This window comes from Ceratotherium simum, chromosome 15, assembly GCF_057802395.1.
Source record: "Ceratotherium simum simum isolate JZ-2026a chromosome 15, ASM5780239v1, whole genome shotgun sequence".
Taxonomy (NCBI): Eukaryota; Metazoa; Chordata; class Mammalia; order Perissodactyla; family Rhinocerotidae; genus Ceratotherium; species Ceratotherium simum.
Genome location: NC_141914.1, coordinates 6,142,259 through 6,160,753, shown reverse-complemented (window position 1 = coordinate 6,160,753; position 18,495 = coordinate 6,142,259). Strand labels below are relative to the sequence as shown.

Below are 18,495 nucleotides of genomic sequence, written 5' to 3'. Positions count from 1 at the left end.
AGACTGAGGGGCCCTTTGAAGGGACTAAAAAATAATCAGTCTAAAAGTACTAGACATCAGGACTGATCCCTCCAGTATTGTAATAAGTTAGCTGAACGAATTCCATTTACAGGTACCCACTTTCTGTCATCATCTCAGCATCTCATGTTTTACAAAATCGAAGTCCAGCTTATCTTTTTTCCGGGCCTTTAAACATGTTGAGTTTGAATCTTAAAAACAGATCCTCTCTATTACTATCACATTTTTCCCTCAGCTGACCTAATTGTTTCCACTCCAACTGCTAAAGCAACAGCGAGGCTACTAGGTGATTTTGCCGTCTGAAATTCTTTTTATTTCCGAGTTTGAGGAAGCTCCTCGAGGATAAATATACAGGACAGACCGTGAGGAAAATAATATTGCAACCGGAGTAACGTTTTATTCTATTCCTGGGGCCACCTCGCGGGGCCTGGTGAACTGGAGGAATTCCTGATGTTTCCCCTCTTTTTTAGTCAACCAAGTCTTCAAAGCCCGCAAAGCCTCTGAAGATCTCGGGTAAAACCTCGCACCCAGCCTCACGTCCCCACACGGGCCTGGATAACGAGAAGAGCGCACAAAAACAACTCCCGAGACAGCACCCGGCCGAGAACACTAGTCCCAGGAAGTGATTTCCGGGTGGAGGTGGGCGGGGCGCCGACTTCCGGTCTGCGGGCCGAGGACGCTCTTGCGCAAGCGCGGTTCGCGCTTTCCTGGCTCTTTTCTCTCCCCTCCCCCTCCCGCCCCCAGCCTGAGGGGTCCTGAGGTGACAGCGACGGCAACCGCGACTCCAGCAGGAGGAGGAGAAGATGGACAAGGGGAAGGCCGGGCGCCGGCGATCTTCATCCGGTGAGGAAGGGTCGGGGGAGGGCTGAGCGTACCGTCGCCTGCCTCGGGCGGACGGGAGGCCGGCGGCGGGGGCGGGCCGGGCGGCGAGGGCTCGGCGGGGCTCGGGTCGGGCTCGGCGGGGAGGGCGGAGGGCGCGCACAATGGAAGGCTCGGGTCGCCCCCGCCCCCGGAGCCGCTCCGAGCTGTCATCGCAGCCCGGCAGCCGCCCATCCCTCCCTCGCGCGATCGCCCTGCCGGAGGCTCCTCGGCCCGGGGTGCCCCTGGCTGGCGCTGCCCTGCCACGCCTTCCTCGTGTCCCCCGAGGCTCCCGTCCTTGTCCAGCTCCCGGCGCCCACCCGCGCTCTGGGGTCCTTCGGTTCTCCCCGGGCGGCTGGAAGCGGCTGCCGAGGAGGAAAGGCGGAGCTTGCTAATTGACACTTGGCTCCTCAGATGGATGCTGCCGCACGGGTCCTTCTCCGAGTGGCCCCTTTTCTTTTCCAGCCCCCTCCTGCCTCTTCCAAAAGTGAGTGGCAAGTCGAACAAAGGATTTGAAGCCGTGCTTCCGTTGTGTTTTTATTCTCAGCGTATTTTTGTTTTGACATTGCTTTACGCTTTAAATGACTATCTTCAGTTTCGGGTACTACGTCTTGGAAACATAAGACACGAGGTAGAGCTCCTCCCAGTCAACAAGTTTTTGTTAAAGCTCTCGCCCGCGAAGGGTACCCCAGTTCTTGCGTCCAGTCCTGTGGACGCAGCGGAGAAGGACAGGACGGGACTCGCCAGTAAGCTCACAGTCTGCTGCTCACACGGACACGCGATGAATCAGTTATTTCGTTTTATTTTCTCATTTCTTATTGTCCCCTTTATTTTTGCAGAGACAGTCTTAATTCCAGATTTGTTTAGGAGCGCCCCGGGGCAGTGCATCTCAAACTCTTTTCGGCCTTATCCGTAAACGAGCGTGAACGCGGATCTCTGGGACATTGCCTGAAGCAGTTGAAAACCTGAAATCCCTTTTCCTAAGCAACCAGTGTTATCATTTGTGTGTGCGTGGCTGTTCTAGAGATATTCTTTGCCGTTGAAAGTATATGTATGTTCTGTGTGTATTTACACACATATTATCCACACGTATGTGTGATATGCCTCCAGTAGATCAGTGTTGTTTTAATATACCTATTTTCTCCCCTAAAACCTCCAAGTAAAATTGACACATTAGGAAAATGCACAGTGTTTATCTGGTGTCATTTGTGTGCTTCCTAACACAGAACTTTAGGGGTGATCGTGCCTCAGTTGAAGATGCACAGTTTTTCTTCAATAAACGCATTTCATCTTGGTTTAATACATTTTTTTTGAGGGGGGGAAGGACAAAGATAGCCTTGTTCTTCAGCAAATCCCATCCCTTTTGCCTGGTTACACTTAGATTTCTTTATTTATTACAGTTAATTTGATGCATGTAGTTGTGGGAAGTAAATTTTGAGAATAAAACTTACTTCTTAAAAGACATTGATATTTCTGTTATCCCTCTGGAGAGGATTTTTTTTTTTCTGATAACTTCCCATTTGGAGCTGTCCTTTCTGAAAAGTAATTGTTAATGTATAATAAAAACCACTCTCAAATCTAGTATTACCCAACTGTTCTCAGTATTCATCTGGTTTTAAGAAATGAACATTAATTTTTAAGAATGATTATCTATTATTTATTTATTTATTTTTGTGTGAGGAAGATCAGCCCTGTGCTAACATCTGCCAATCCTCCTCTTTTTTTTTTTTTTTTTTTTTTTTTTGCTGAGGAAAGCTGGCCCTGGGCTACCATCCGTGCCCATCTTCCTCCACTTTATATGGGATGCCGCCACAGCATGGCTTGCCAAGCAGTGCATCGGTGCGTGCCCAGGATCTGAACCAGCGAACCCCGGGCCGCCGCAGCGGAGCGCCCGCACTTAACTCCTTGCGCCACCGCGCCGGCTCCAAGAATGATTTTTTAAATAGTGTATATTTAATTTTCCTACATAAATTCTCAGAAGTAAAACAAACGATCAGTTGCCGTTTGAAGGGATTCTGGATTCTTTGTGACATTTATGTGCATGCACTTGCTAACTGGAATTCAAATGACTGGAAGTGACATTTATGGTTATCAGAATTTCCTAAGTACCCGAAGAAGGAATTTGATTAATAAACCAGGAAGAATTTTAAGTTAGAGGTGGAAGGAAGGTGGCTAGCAGTAGAAAGAGAAAACAACATGAAGTTTCGAAGTTTTCCTCTGTGAGACTGCATTACGTTTCCCTAAACTTTCTCCTAAACAAGAAGGAACTATGAAGGGTTACATAGTGTATTGCTCAGAACTCTTTTATTTGCAAGTAGCAGAAGCCCAATTCCAGCTGGTTTAAGCTAACCACAAAACAAGTATTTATGAACTCATGTAACTGATAACTGTGGGAGTTGGAAGGCTTCCTGCATGGATCTATCTGCTTTATGCACTGGTTCTTAAGGTGTGGTCTGGGGACATCTGGGTTCCCTGAGACCTTTTTGTGTCTGGGAGTCAAAATTATTTTCATAATTTTGCCTTTTCCTCTTGTTCTTCCACATGTTACAGTAGAGTTTTCCAGAGGCTACATGACATGTATCACAACAAACTGAATGCAGAATCAGATAGGGGAAATCATTTGTCTTTTATTAAGACAGACATTAAAGAGATTTACAAATAGGTAAAATAATGCCATTCTTCTCTGTATTTTTTTAAATATAGTTATTTTTCACAAAAATATTTTTGTTACGTTAACATGCAATGTGTTTGTTGTTTTTAAATGAATTAATAAATATTTTAAAATTAAAAGAAAAAATTCCGTAAGCAGAAGAACCACAAAAGCTGATTATCCTACTTTTCTGGAATGTGGCCATGAATCAGGAATCAAGCACAAAATGCCTCTGAGCAGTGAGAGGAGAAATCACAAAGTCTGTATGCTAAAGTTCATTCATGAGAAGCTTCTCAAGCCTTTTTTGTATATTGTGTATTGAATCTGTATTTCTAAATTATTTATAACCCCAATAAGCATGAAAATCGTATTTTCAAGTTCACAACATATCAAAAGCAGTAAATTAGTTGGGGACACAGATAAAATTATTGATACCAGAGACAGGTCCACTAACAATTGAATGAACTGATATTTAAATGCATAGGTCATTCAAGAGAGAATGACCATTAGAAACATTTAACAACAACAACCATAGTATAACACATATTGGAGTCATAGATCATAATTTTCAAGTGAATTTTTGAATTAAAACAGGAAAATTCAAGTAAATTTCAGATTTTCAACTGGTTGTTTCAGGCAACATCCTTGGAGATCTGTGGTCACTCTCATTTGCGGTTAAGGATCCATATGTTATTTTGAGTACTTAGGTACTAAGCAGTGTGCTAAGAATTTTACAAACTTTAGTTCTTTCAAAAACCTAATGAGGTGGTTATCATTATTTCTGATTTACAGATGAGGAAACTGGGATTTAGGAAAGGTCAGCAACTGTTAGCAATAGCAAGTAAGAGGCAGAGCCAGGATTCAAAATCTGGGTCTTTCTGATTACAGAATGCATAATTTTAGCCTCTATTACTGTCACAGGATGTTAGTGAGCCTTACCTGGAAAAAAGAAGGTTCTGCGGACAAATAAGTGTGACAACTAATTATAAGAAAATTTTATTGCAGGATTTTTCAGAGCCTTTGCTATGTTACTGTACATTGTGCCTTTCCAAGACAGTGACTGAGCATGCAGTGTTTCTCAAACTTGCTTGGTTTTGAAACTCTTCCCTCCTACCTGAGTTGCCACTTGAGAGTCTAGGGTCCCAAGCTGATACAGCTTTCTTTTTTCAGTAGGCCCAGGTGATGCATATTTTGCATTGTAAATTTAATAAACCATATTGGAAGTTCAAAATCAGAATCTACAATTAATCATGATAAAACTACATTATTTGCAGAGATGGTAACTGAAGCCATTGGAAGAATGGAATTACCCACAGAAAGAGTATCGAGTGAGAAAAGTCTTGAATTACATACATTTAATTTCAAAGTAGGGAGGAAGAGACATTGGTAAGCAGTTATATAGGCAGATTAGGAATGGGGAAGGTTTATGAAGCAAGGGAGGAGGATGAAGAGCAGTGAAAATCAGAGAGTTACAGTAGTATGTGGGTGCTGGATTTGGCGAGTACCAGGTCACAAAAGCCAGATTTCAAGAGGCTAAATGAATGAGTGGTGGGGAGGAAACAGGGAAAATGAGGTGTGAAAGAAGGGAGATTTCTGGAACAAGCTTGAGTAGGAAATTAGGTAGAAGGGAAGAATTTTTTTTTTTAAGACTATCAAAGACTTAAATCAGGTTGGTAGGGAGTGAGAAAGAGGTCAGTGGAGAGAGAACGATATCAGGTAGGAGATAATTGATGAGTTGAGGTCCCAGAAAAAACAGAGGAGGATGGAATCAGAGGACAGTTCTTTGAGACATGCAGAAAGGAGGGAAGATGGATAAAGATACAGATAAATTTTGACAAGTTAAGGATATTGCAAATCATGGCTTTTAAGTGAAATAGGAGGCAAGATCATCTTTTGAGAAAGAGAGACTTTCAAGTGGTATTGGAAGCTCAGAATAGAGTAGGAGATCAAATAGGGATGAATAAAAGAACTATTAAGTAATTTTAAAAGTCTTTGTTAAAACAAATGTGAGTTTGTAGTAGTAGTAGTAGAAGTTACTGCAGTTATGTCACTTTCAAGTTACTACAGTTATGTCACTTTCTTCAGCAGTTCTAAGCAGACCAGGAGCAAGAATTTGGAAAGAAAAAAAAGAATTTAGTTTTACTTAAGGTTAAAGGGTATGACAAAATGTGGGGGCAAAAAAATGGGTTCAATCTGAGTGAGAGAATGGAAGGGTCAAAGGATAGCATGTTGTAGAATGAGAGGTTCACACTTGAGAGCTTGAGAGAGATGTAACACTGTTCCTTAAATCCATTCGTGAATGGATGTTGCTGAAATGGGGATGTGTGGAAGTTTGTTGGAGTAAATTCAGGTGAGTCCATTGTGTTAAGTGAGTTGATGTATGGAAGTTTTAGAGCTTCAGAATGGTGGTAGGTTTTAATGATAGGAAAACTGTGAATTAAGTATTATAGGAATGTTAGAGAGGGTCTTGGATTAATACATCCACAAATATGAGTGAGGTAATATATCCAGTTTATGGGAATTTTAAAGGAGAAATTATTGCAATAAAGATAGAATATTAATTGGAAGTGGTGGTGGGGGGAAGAGATTGTTAATTCCTACTCCTGGTTTTGTAAGTGGGAGAAGAGTCTTTTTGAGAGAGTCTTAAAAAATATAGTTAATAAAAAGCTAGGATTCAGTTAAACTAGGGTGGAGGAAATGTTCCAGGAAAAGATTCAGAATTTAGGGAAATTGTATTGACTCTGGAAAGGAATTTAGTGGGCTAGGGAAGAGATGAAGAAGAATGTTGATGAAAGGGTAGAGTTGAATTACATAAGGAGATGAGAGAATAGCAAGGTAATAAGCTGTACGGATTGGCATCGAGGGTGGTGAATGTGATCTGGTGATGGAAGGCTGAGAATTGGAAAGTAGATTAGAGGGACATGATTAACAGAGAATGGGTTATGGATAGGATTGAGTAGCTCCAAAGATGCAGACTGGAACTTTGTTGTAATGGTGCTGTCTCAAACCTGCCTCCCAGATGGATGACCCTAAATATGAGTCTTAAATAATTTAGGAGGCTGGCTAATGCGGGCTGCTTCATTGTATGTATCTGTATTGATAACTCACCTCTTCGCAGCATTTGGCACTGAACTGTCTTTCTACCCATTTCTGCCTATCTAAAGCTTACTCATTATCTATTTTCTATTACTATGCAGTTTTCCTCTGTATGAATACGTTTATCCATGCTCCTGCTGATGGACATTTTGGATATTTCCAGTTTTTGGCTATTAAGAAGAAAGATAACTTGAACATTCTTATACATGTCTTTTGGTGGCCACATGCACTCATTTCTCTTGGTTAAATATCTAGAAATGTAGTTGTTGGACATTGAGTAGGCAGGTGTCTGACTTTAATAGATACTGGCAAAGTAGATATATTCATTTACACTCCCACCAGCAGTATATGAGAGTTCCAGTCTCTCGCCAAACTTGGTATTGTCAGTCTTTTTAATTTTACCCATCCCGACGGCTGTGTAACGGTATTTGATTGTCATTTTAATTCCCTAATAATGATGAAATTGAGCATATTTTCATGTTTATTGGCCATTTGGATGTTCTTTTTTATGAAGTGCCTGTTCAAGGCTTTTGCCCATGTTGAAGATTGGGTTGTCTTGCCTTTGCTTTGTAGGAGTTCTTTATATGTTCTGGTTATGAGTTGTTTGACAGATATATGTATTATACAGTATTATTAACTATAGTCACCATGCTGTACATAGATATATGGATGCTAAATAATCTTCTTCTAGTCTATGGCTTGTCTTCTCACTCTTTCATTGATGAGGTTTGATGAACAGGAGTTCTCAATTTTATTTTATTTATTTATTTGTGAGGAAGATTGGCCCTGAGCTAACAATCTGCCAATCCTCCTCTTTTTGCTGAGGAAAACTGGCCCTGGGCTAACATCCATGCCCATCTTCCTCCACTTTATATGGGACGCCTGCCACAGCATGGCTTGACAAGCGGTGTGTCAGTGCGCGCCCGGGATCCGAACCAGCGACCCCCTGGCTACCACAGCGGAGCGCGCACGCTTAACCGCTTGCGCCACTGGGCTGGCCCCCAGAAGTTCTCAATTTTAATGAAGTCAAGTTTATTAATCTTTTGCTTTATGGTTGCTACTACCTGTGCCTTATTTGAGAAATCTTTGCCTACTCCGAGGTCATGAAGATATTCCCCTCCTTTTTATTTTAGAAACTTTGTATTCATTTTTGACATTTAAATCTATGATCCATTTAAAATTAACTTTTGTTTATAGCATGAGGTAGAGATCAAGGTTTATTTGTTTATTTTCTCATTTGGTTATCAAATTGCTTCAGCATTACTTATTGAAAAGATCATCCCTTTCCCACTGAATTGCAGTGGCGTGTTTGTCATAAATAAGTGACCATATATGTGTGGATCTCTATCACTCATTTTTATTGTGAAATCTGATATATTCTAGTAAATCATAAGTTCTGGGAAGGCTTGGACTGTGTTTAATTTGCTCACCGCACTGTGCCCCCTGCCTAGCACACTGCCGGGCACCTGATAGACGTTCAGTAAATGTTTGCTGAAAGAATGCAAGGATCATAAAAGGAAAATCCACAGGAAGTCTCAAAAATGTTGGTAAGGACAAACAACTAGGGTATGCAACCATGCACTGAAGCCTTAAAAAAAAAAAATTAAAAAAGTTGGTGAGGAGAGTTAAGCTTTATGCCCCTGCCCCTCAAATCGTAACAATTTGTCTGGTCATATGGTTCAGCCAACGTTTATTGAACAGCCACTGGATGCTAGGACTTTTGCCAGAGAATTTCTTATTTAGTTCTTAGAGCCAAGTTTCCCTCTTTTTTCTGTTGTTGTCATACATATATTATTTAATGGAGACATTTTGTGAGAATCTGGTACTGTTCTGATTATTTTTTGAGCTTTATGTTTAGTCCTTTAGGTTCCGTAAAATGTGTCAATGTAAATTCTAAATCTAAGAAGAAGATAACTTAAAACAAAAGATGGCTGTGAAAGGATTTATTACATTGTTTATCTCATTTAGGTATTAAATGATATTTTTTACTGTCTTTGTAGAAATTGTCACAGAAGGAAAAAGGAAAAAGTCCTCATCTTCTGAGTTACATAAGGTATGTATTAGTTTTGTTTTTAACCTATTTATTATATTTAGAGTTATTAATATTGAAAGTATTTTGCTTTTTGTCTTTTAATTAAAATTTTAAAGAAAATACTGTAAAACTTTTTTTTTTTTTTTTTTGGTGAGGAAGATCAGCCCTGAGCTAACATCCGTGCTAATCCTCCTCTTTTTGCTGAGGAAGACCGGCTCTGAGCTAACATCTATTGCCAATCCTCCTCCTTTTTTCTCCCCAAAGCCCCAGTAGATAGTTGTATGTCATAGCTGCACATCCTTCTAGTTGCTGTATGTGGGACGCGGCCTCAGCGTGGCCGGAGAAGCAGTGCGTCGGTGCGCGCCCGGGATCCGAACCCGGGCCGCCAGCAGCGGAGCGCGCGCACTTAACCGCTAAGCCACGGGGCCGGCCCATGTAAAACTTTAACTAATCAGTGTTTTTGGGGAATTGGTATATCCTAATTAACTGAGGGTAACTAGGAAACCCTTTCTGGGACCAGTCTTGTTTAAATCATTGTAAGATGTATAGTATACTTTCTAGACCTCATTTTAGATTTTATGTAAAACATAACTTGGCGTTTCTTTGGTACATATTAGAGCGCCTCACGTTCATTCATTGTAACACTGTAGATGAAAAGGGTTGTACTCAAATCATGTGGGGAAAATTGCTGTTTGGAATATGTCCTTTTAAATTTCTTTTTTTTCATTTATGTTTTCTATATAAGCCAAGAGTAGCAAAGCAAGCAAAATGAAGTTTCTACGTAGTAGGAAGTGTTTCAGAAAATTAATGTTTTTAGGGACCGGCCCTGTGGCGTAGTGGTTAAGTTTGCGCGCTCCGCTTCGGCGGCCCAGGGTTCGGATCCCAGGCACGGACCTATGCACCGCTTATCAAGCCATGCTATGGCAGACGTCCCACATATAAAGTAGAGGAAGATGGCATGGATGTTAGCCCAGGGCCAGTCTTCCTCAGCAAAAAGAGGAGGATTGGCAATAGATGTTAGCTCAGGGCTAATCTTCTTCTCAAAAAAAAAAAAATTGTTTTTAGAAAGGAAATCTTTTTTTCCTCTAGAATTTTGTGATTTAAATACAGTAGTACCCTGATTTACCTAATAATAATTTATTAGACACTTTTCTCTGAAGCATTCCAAGTTATGCACAGAGGACTTTCATTTGGCACAGAGAACTTTAATTTGGTACATTTTGTGGAAAAAAGAGGAAGAAATCATAAAGGAGGGCTGTGGGAGGGAATCAAAAGTACCTTTTGTTTTTTTTTTTTTTTAAGATTTTATTTATTCATTTTTCCCCCCAAAGCCCCAGTAGATAGTTGTATGTCATAGGTTCACATCCTTCTAGTTGCTGCACGTGGGACTCGGCCTCGCGTTGGACGGAGAAGTGGCGCCTTGGGGCGTGCCCGGGATCCGAACCCGGGCCGCCAGCATCAGAGCGCGCTCACTTAACCGCTAAGCCACGGAGCCGGCCCTCAAAAGTACCTTTTGAATCAAGACCACACAGAGAGCGTGGCTTTAGGTGGTCTTTTTTCTATCTTGGCTTACTTCAGATTTTCGGGGTGTGGTTTCTTCATTTGAAATTCTGAATTTAGCTTAAGTGGGGTAAATGAGGGAGAGAAAGAAAACGTTATTCTGCTACCATACCCAGTTTTAAATACCTCTGTGTTGACTACTACTACTTTTCTGTTTAATACCTCCGGTGAAGTGAAATGCTCTGCTTTAGGCTATTGCTTCATGCAGCTTAATCTGAAATTCCACCATTAGAAATTCATATTATTGAGCAAATACATTTCTCTTCTTATTTTTAGATGTACTATAGTATTTTTTAACTTTTTATTTTCAAATAACTTTACATTTACAGAAAAGTTACAGAAAGTACAGAGTTCCCATCTACCCTTCACTCAGCTTCCCCTAGTGTTAATATCTTACATAACTGTAGTATGGTGATCAAAATTAAGAAATTAACATAGGTACAATACTTTGAACTACAGACATTATTCGAATTTCTTCAGTTTTTTCATTCATGTCATTTTTCTGTTCCAGGATCTAATCCAGGATCCCACATTTTATTTAGTTATCATGTCTCTTTGATTTCTTTCTGTCTGTGACAGTTCTTCAGTCTTTTTTCTTCCGTTACCATGACACTTGTAGAGAGTACTGGTCAGTATTTTGTTGAATATCCCTCAGTCTCAGGTTTCTTATGGTTAGCTTAAGGTTATGGCTTTTTGGGAAGAATACTACAGAAGTGATGTGCCCTTCTCAGTGGATCCTGTTGGAGTATATGGTGATGATGATGTATCTTATTGCTGGTGATGTTAGTCTTGATCACCCAGCTAAGATGGTGTCTGCCTGCTTACTCCATTTTAGCGTTACTCTTCCCCTTTGTAATAAATAGATATCTTGGGAGAGATATTTTTAATCTATGCAAATATACTATTTCTTCTCAAACTTTCACCCACTATTTTAGCACCTAGTTGTTGCAAAAAGGCTTACATTATTTTTGGTAAGTTAATCATTAAGAATAAAGTGAGTTTAGAAGAAATCTACAGTAGTTAGTTCTACCTGAAATCTGCTTGCCACTCATATACAGTATTAGAGTGAGAGATTTAGATTTTATTTATTGACCAGCAAGCTGCAGCAGAGGTTTTTCTGCAACTTTAAAAATGTTTATTTTTTCCTTGTCTTTAGTAATTGCATGGTATTCCTATTAAAAAAATAAAACATTTGGAAACTGTAGGAAAACAAAATAAATGAAAACAGCCACCTCTTATCTCACCATTCAAAGAATCATTGTTAAACATTCGTGTGTATATCCTTCCATTTTTTCCTATACATGGATTTTTTTGCCTTATAAAACAGATATCTATATCTATATCTATATATAGATATAGATATATATATCTGTATATATCTTTTCATTTCTACTTACTGTATTGGAAATAACTTCTTATATCATTAATTATTATTTTGGAACGTTATTTAATAACAACTGCATAGTATCTCATTGTTTGGCTTTACTATAATTTTGTTTAATTGTTCATTATCATTGTTTCTAGTTTTTCTGTATTATAAGTAGTACATAGTCTATATCCCTGTTCATAAATATTTGTATATACTTTGATTTTCAAGGCTTTTGATACTGGTTTAGAGTTTTACTAAATATCCAGATTTCATGTGTCTATACTTTGGGGAAGTAGAGAGCTGCTCTTTTTGGAAGTAGGATAGATTATATTTTGTGTTCATCCTAATGAAAGCATACATGAATATTTATTAGGGTAAATAATTCACTGACGTTGAGTCTAAGCCACTCATAGGTAAAATGATAAAAACTTAGTGTGAAAAAAGACTATAAAATCTTCAACAGTCTTTTATAAGATACTCATTTTACGAAATACTCAACACCTAAGCCCAACTCTTACTTTTTCTAAATTTCATTTGCTTTCCTATTAGTTTGAACTTGGTATCTTTTTAGGTTGTTACTAGGGCCGTGTAACAAATTACCCCCAAATTTAGTGGTTTAAACTTATTTTGCTCATGAATCTGCAGTATGGGCAGAGTTCAATTGGAGATAGCTTTTCTTTGTTCCACTTGGAGTTACCTAAGTTGGCTTGGAGGCTGGAGCCTGGAATCATCTTAAAGGCTCACTCACTTATCTTGATACCTGTGCTGAGAAGACTTAAATATCTTGGTGTGTATCTATTTCTTTTTAGCCTTCGCATGTGACCTTTCCAACATAGCAGCTTCAGGGTATTGAAGATTTTTTTACCTCTTGGCTGAGGGCTCCCAAGATGTATGTACGGAGAGACAGAGAGAGAGAAAGAGGGAGGAAGGAAGGGAGAATACACAAGCGTGTGAGAGCCAGGCTGAAGCAGTATAGCTCTGTTGCCTTCTGTGATTGAGCCTTGGAGGTCACAGGCCTGCCCAGATTCAAGGGGAAGGAACATAGACCGCACCTGATGTTGGAGGACTGTCAGTGTCACGTTATAAGAGCATGTGGGATGTGGAATATTGGTGTGGCCCTTTTTGGAAAATAGTATATGCCACAGTATCCAATGTAGGCTAAATAACCTACTCAAAAAGGATCTGTGGGTGTGGACAGCCTGAAGCTCTTGCCTTACCCCCTAAGAAAGCAACTATTGTTCCCTAATTAAGAATATGAAGGAAATGATTGATTTAGAGATAACGTTTTTTGCAGATGAAGAATTATAAAGAGGTGCCTTTTTATACAGATTAGGTATAAATAATTAAGAAGTTACTGGTGTCCAGGAGGATTAACTCAGAGGTGCTAGTGAATAAAAGAGTTGAGATACCCTGTCTTCAAATTTATTCTGCCCTCCTGACATATGCTTTACTCTCATTAAAGTCATTTATGGATTGTTACTGGTTGTTGTTGATATAGTGCTTATTGTATGTTATATTTTGTAAGCTCACTTTGATGCTTAACCATCATTTATAACATTTTCTTAATGTGCAAGTTAAGATATTTAAATTCTAAACCAATGATTTCAAACTTATGGCTACAATCTGTACATTCATTCATTTGTTTATTTAGCATATCATGAGCCATACACCTTGGAGATATAAAGGTAACTAAGTCAGGGCACTGTCTCTAAGTACCTTCACAGCCTGGAGAAGAAGACAGGCATGTAGACAATTATATTACAGTATGATATGTGTAATATAAATAATGTAATATAAATGTACCAACTACTAATACCTAGAGAAGGGAATGCCTTGGTGTGGGAGTGACAGTTGTGTGGATAAGAGAATAATTTTAAGCAGAATCTGAAGTTTTTCACAAGGGAGATGTAGAGGGAAGGGCATTCTCTATTGAGGAAGCAGTACGTACAAAGACATGTTTGAAGAAGGTTGAGCACACTCAGTGTCGTTGGGGTATAGAGTTTGTGACGTGCGGGTGATGTGAAAGACCCCAGATTGTTAAGTGTTTTATCTATATATGGATGCCATTGTTGTATTTTAAGTATTGTAGCCATAATTAGATTTGTATATTAGAGAACTCTAGGGATAGCATTTGAAAGATTGGAAGGGAAAGAGACTGCAAGTAGGGGAATAGTTAGGAAGATATTGTGATACTTCATCTGTCTACTTTTATACTGAATGAGAAGTTTTTAATAAAATTATGTTTAACTGTCTATAAATTAAGCACTGAATTTAAAACTCTTTAAAACTAATAGCATGGGCCGGCCCTGTGGCTTAGCGGTTAAGTGCGCGCGCTCTGCTGCTGGCAGCCCGGGGTTCGGATCCCGGGCGCGCACCGAGGCACCACTTCTCCGGCCATGCTGAGGCCGTGTCCCACATGCAGCAACTAGAAGGATGTGCAACTATGACATACAACTATCTACTGGGGCTTTGGGGGAAATAAAAATAAATAAAAATTATTAAAACTAATAGCAAAATATTAATGTGGAATAGTATAATGGTTCTGTTAGCTGATTCAGCTCTTATTTATATTTCAATTAAACTGATTATTTTCTCATTCTGATTTCAGATAACGAAGATGTTAAATGCAAAACCAGAAGATGTTCATGTTCAGTCATCACTGTCCAAACTCAGAAGCTCAGAACGCTGGGATCTCCCTTTGCAGGGGGTAAATTAAAACTAAATTCTTTTAAATATATAGTGTTATTTGGTGTGTGTAAAATATTTTAATAAAACTGAATTTTTATTTTTTATGTGTCCTTTTCTGGATTTTCTTGTGTTATTTAATTGCAGGTTTTAAATTAGTTTATTTCTGGCATGTGTTGAAGTGATGCTTTGAGGTTAGGGTCTTTTTCAGTTTAAATCTAAGTATACCTTATTATGCATGGTTGTTTTCTTCATGAAATTGAAATCTCATAATTGTAAAATATATTTTAAATTTGCGAGAATATTAAGCTTATTAGAATCATTTGCTCTTTTGCTCTTGTTTTGTACATTTGAGAGGGTATATCTTAAAGGGTGACACTAGATTTCAAAAGATATTCTGATGATAAATCTGGACTTTAATTTTGTCATTATTAAGCATTGTTATAGAGCTTTCATGAATAAGGCTTAAGATAGCACTTTTTTGTTGTTGTTGTTGTTATGATGAGAACATTTAAAGATTTTATTTATTTATTTATTTTTCCCCCCAAAGCCCCAGTAGATAGTTGTATGTCATAGCTGCACATCCTTCTAGTTGCTGTATGTGGGACGCGGCCTCAGCATGGCCGGAGAAGCAGTGCGTTGGTGCGCCCCCGGGATCCAAACCCGGGCCGCCAGTAGCGGAGCGCGTGCACTTAACCGCTAAGCCACGGGGCCGGCCCAAGATAGCACTTTTTAAGTATTATTTTTTTCTCTTGCCTGGTATAACTCATGGTCAATTTTTTAAAAATAGAATTTTTCTCAGATTTTCCAATTTATCCATTTGAGCTTATATTAGTCTGTTAGGGCTATCATAACAAAATATCATAGACTGGGTGGTTTAAACAACAGAAATTTATTTTCTCACAGTTCTGGAGTCTGGAAGTCCAAGATCAAGGTGCTGGCGGGCTTGGTTTCTGTGAGGCCTCTCTCCTTGGCTTGGCTTACAGATAACCATCTTCTTGCTGTGTCCTCATATGGGCTTTTTCCTGTGTACCCACATTCCTGGTGTTTCTTCTTCTTCTTATAAGGACGCCAGTCCTGTTGGATTAGGTCCCCACCCCTCTGACCTCGTTTAAACTTAATTACCTCTGTAAAGGTCCTGTCTTCACATATAGTCATATTGATGGTTTGGACTTCATAATATGAATTTTAGGGGGGACAGAATTCAGTTCATAACAGTAGCATTTTAGGATAACAAGTTTTTTAAAAATTTTATTGAGGTCATATTGGTTTATAACATTGTATAAATTTCAGGTCTACATCATTATATTTCAGCTTCTGTGTAGACTGCATCGTGTTCACCACCAAAAGTCTAGTTTCCATCTGTTACCATACATATGTGCCTCTTTACCAATTTTGCCCTTCCCCCACCCTCTTCCCCTCTGATAACCACCAATCTGTTCTCTCAGTCTCTGTGTTTATTTGTTTATCTTCCACATGTGAATGAAATCATATGGTGTTTGTCTTTCTCTAACTTATTTTGCTTAGCATAATACCTTCAAGGTCCTAGGATAACAAATTTTAAGTTACCTTGAATATATGTGTTTTTATGTTACAGACAAGAAAAATTAACCATTTATTGTAACTTGTTCTCAGAGGAAAGATTTGTCATTAATATTAGTTGCTTTAATATTATTTAAAAATTTAATTATTAAATAATACTTTCTTTAAATTGAAGTAACATTGGTTTATAACATTATGTAAATTTCAGGTGTACATCATTATATTTCGATTTCTGTGTAGACTACATCGTGTTCACCAGTCAAAGACTAATTACCATCCATCACTGTGCATATGTGCCCTATTACCCTTTTTGCCCTCCTCCCTCCCCCCTTCCCCTCTGGTAACCACCAATCTAATCTCTGTATCTATTTGTTTGTTGTTGTTGTTGTTTTTATCTTCTACTTGTGAGTGAAATCATATGGTATTTGACTTTCTCCATCTGACTTATATTGCTTAGCATAATACCCTCAAGGTCCATCCATGTTGTCACAAATGGCAAGATTTCATCTTTAATAGCTGAGTAGTATTCCACTATGTATATATACCACATCTTCTTTATCCATTCATCAATTGATGGGCACTGAGGTTGTTTCCGAGTCTTGGCTGTTGTGAAGAATGCTGCAGTGAACGTAGGGGTGCACATATCTTTACATATTTGTGTATTTGTGTTCTTTGGATAAATACCCAGAAGTGGAAGAGCTGGATCGTATGGTAGTTCTATTCTTAATTTTTTGAGGAATCTCCATGCTGTTTTTCACAGTGGCTGCACCAGTTTACGTTCCTACCAGTGGTGTATGAGAGTTCCCTTTTCTCCACATTCTCTCCAACACTTGTTATTTCTTCTCTTGTTAATTATAGCCATTCTGAAGGGCATGAGGTGATATCTCATTGTAGTTTTTTTTTTTTTTTTGTGAGGGAGATTAGCCCTGAGCTAACATCTGTCAAGAATCCTCCTCTTTTTGCTGAGGAAGACTGGCCCTGGGCTAACATCCGTGCTCATCTTTCTGTACTTTATATGGGACGCCACAACAACATGGCTTGACAACTGCTGCGTCAGTGTGCGCCCGGGATCTGAACCTGCAAACCCTGGGCCACAGCAGCGGAGGGCGTGCACTTACCCGCTATGCCACCGGACCAGCCCCATTATTGTAGTTTTGATTTGCATTTCCCTATTAATTAGTGATGTTGAACATCTTTTCACATGCCTGTTGGCCATCTGTATATCTTCTTTGGAAAAATGTCTTTCAGATCTTTTGCCCAATTTTTAATTGGGTTGTTTATTTCTTTGTTGTTGAGATGTATGAGTTCTTTATTTTGGGTATTAACCCCTTATCAGATATATGATGTGCAAATATCTTCTCTCGGTTGGTAGGCTGTCTTTTTGTTTTGTTGATGGTTTCCTTTGCTGTGTAGAAGCTTTTTAGTTTGATGAAGTCCTGTTTGTTTATTTTTTCTTTTGTTTCCCTTGCCTGGTGAGACATGATATTTGAAAAGATGCTGCTAAGACCAATGTTTATGAATGTACTGCCTATGTTTTCTTCTAGAAGTTTTATGGTTTCAGGTCTTACATTCAATTTAATCCATTTTGAGTTAATTTTTGTGTATGGTGTATGATAATAGCGTACTTTCATTCTTTTGCATATGGCTGTCCAGTTTTCCTAACACCGTTTATTGAAGAGACTTTCCTTTCTCGATTGCATGTTTTTGGGTCTCTTGTCGCAAGTTAGGTGTCCATAGATGTGTGGGTTTTTTTCTCGGCTCTTGATTCCGTTCCATTGATGTGTGTGTCTGTTTTTGTACCAGTACCATGCTGTTTTGGTTGCTATAGCTTTGTAGTCTATTTTGAAATCAGGGAGTGTAATACCTCCAGCTTTGTTCCTTTTTCTCAGGATTCTTTTGGCTATTTAGAGTCTTTTGTTGTTCCATATAAATTTTAGGATTCTTTGTTCTATTTTTGTGAAAAATATCTTTGGGACTTTGATAGGGATTGTATTGAATCTGTAGATTGCTTTAGGAAGTATGGATATTTTAACTATGTTAATTCTTCTGATCCAAGAGCACAGAATATCTTTCTATTTCTTTATGTCTTCTTCGATTTTTTTCAGCAATGTTTTATAGTTTTTGGTGTACAAGTCTTTCATCTTTTTGGTTAAGTTTATTCCTAGATATTTTATTCTTTTTGTTGTGATTGTAAATGGGATTGTATTCTTAATTTCTCTTTCTGCTATTTCATTGTTAGTGTATAGAAATGCAACTGATTTTTGTATGTTGATTTTGTATGCTGCAACTTGACTGTATTTGCTGATTATTTCTGATAGTTTTTTGGAGGGTTCTTTAGGGTTTTCTAAATATAAAATTATTTCATCTGCAAATAGTGAGAATTTTGCTTCTTCCTTTACAATTTGGATCTCTTTTATTTCTTTTTCTTGCTTGATTGCTCTGGCTAGGACTTCCAATACTATATTAAATAAGAGTGGTGAAAATGGGCATCCTTGTCTGGTTCCTGTTCTTAAAGAGATAGTTTTCAATTTTTGACTGTAGAGTATGATGTTGGCTGTGGATTTGTCATATATGGCCTTTATTATGTTGAGGTACCTTCCTTTTATACTCATTTTATTCAGAGTTTTTATCATAAATGGATGCTCTATCTTGTTGAACACTTTCTCTGTATCTATTGGGATGATC

At 38.7% G+C, this 18,495-nt stretch overlaps 1 protein-coding gene across 6 annotated transcripts in view; it reads left to right on the top strand.

Annotated features, from left to right (window-relative positions):
• Window positions 1-699: 699 nt before the first annotated feature.
• The window catches only part of SENP7 (SUMO specific peptidase 7), a 137,096-nt gene continuing 119,300 nt past the window's right edge, over window positions 700-18,495 (top strand). For 5 of the 6 annotated variants that reach the window (XM_014794980.2, XM_014794979.2, XM_014794978.2 and 2 more), the window contains exons 1-3: window positions 703-861; window positions 8,623-8,675; window positions 14,192-14,290. In XM_014794980.2, coding sequence (XP_014650466.1) covers window positions 822-861; window positions 8,623-8,675; window positions 14,192-14,290 — 192 coding nt within the window. In that variant the 5' untranslated portion in view covers window positions 703-821. Of the gene's footprint in view, window positions 862-8,622; window positions 8,676-14,191; window positions 14,291-18,495 lie in introns of all 6 variants that reach the window. The other variant, XM_087439517.1, reaches the window with a different exon arrangement.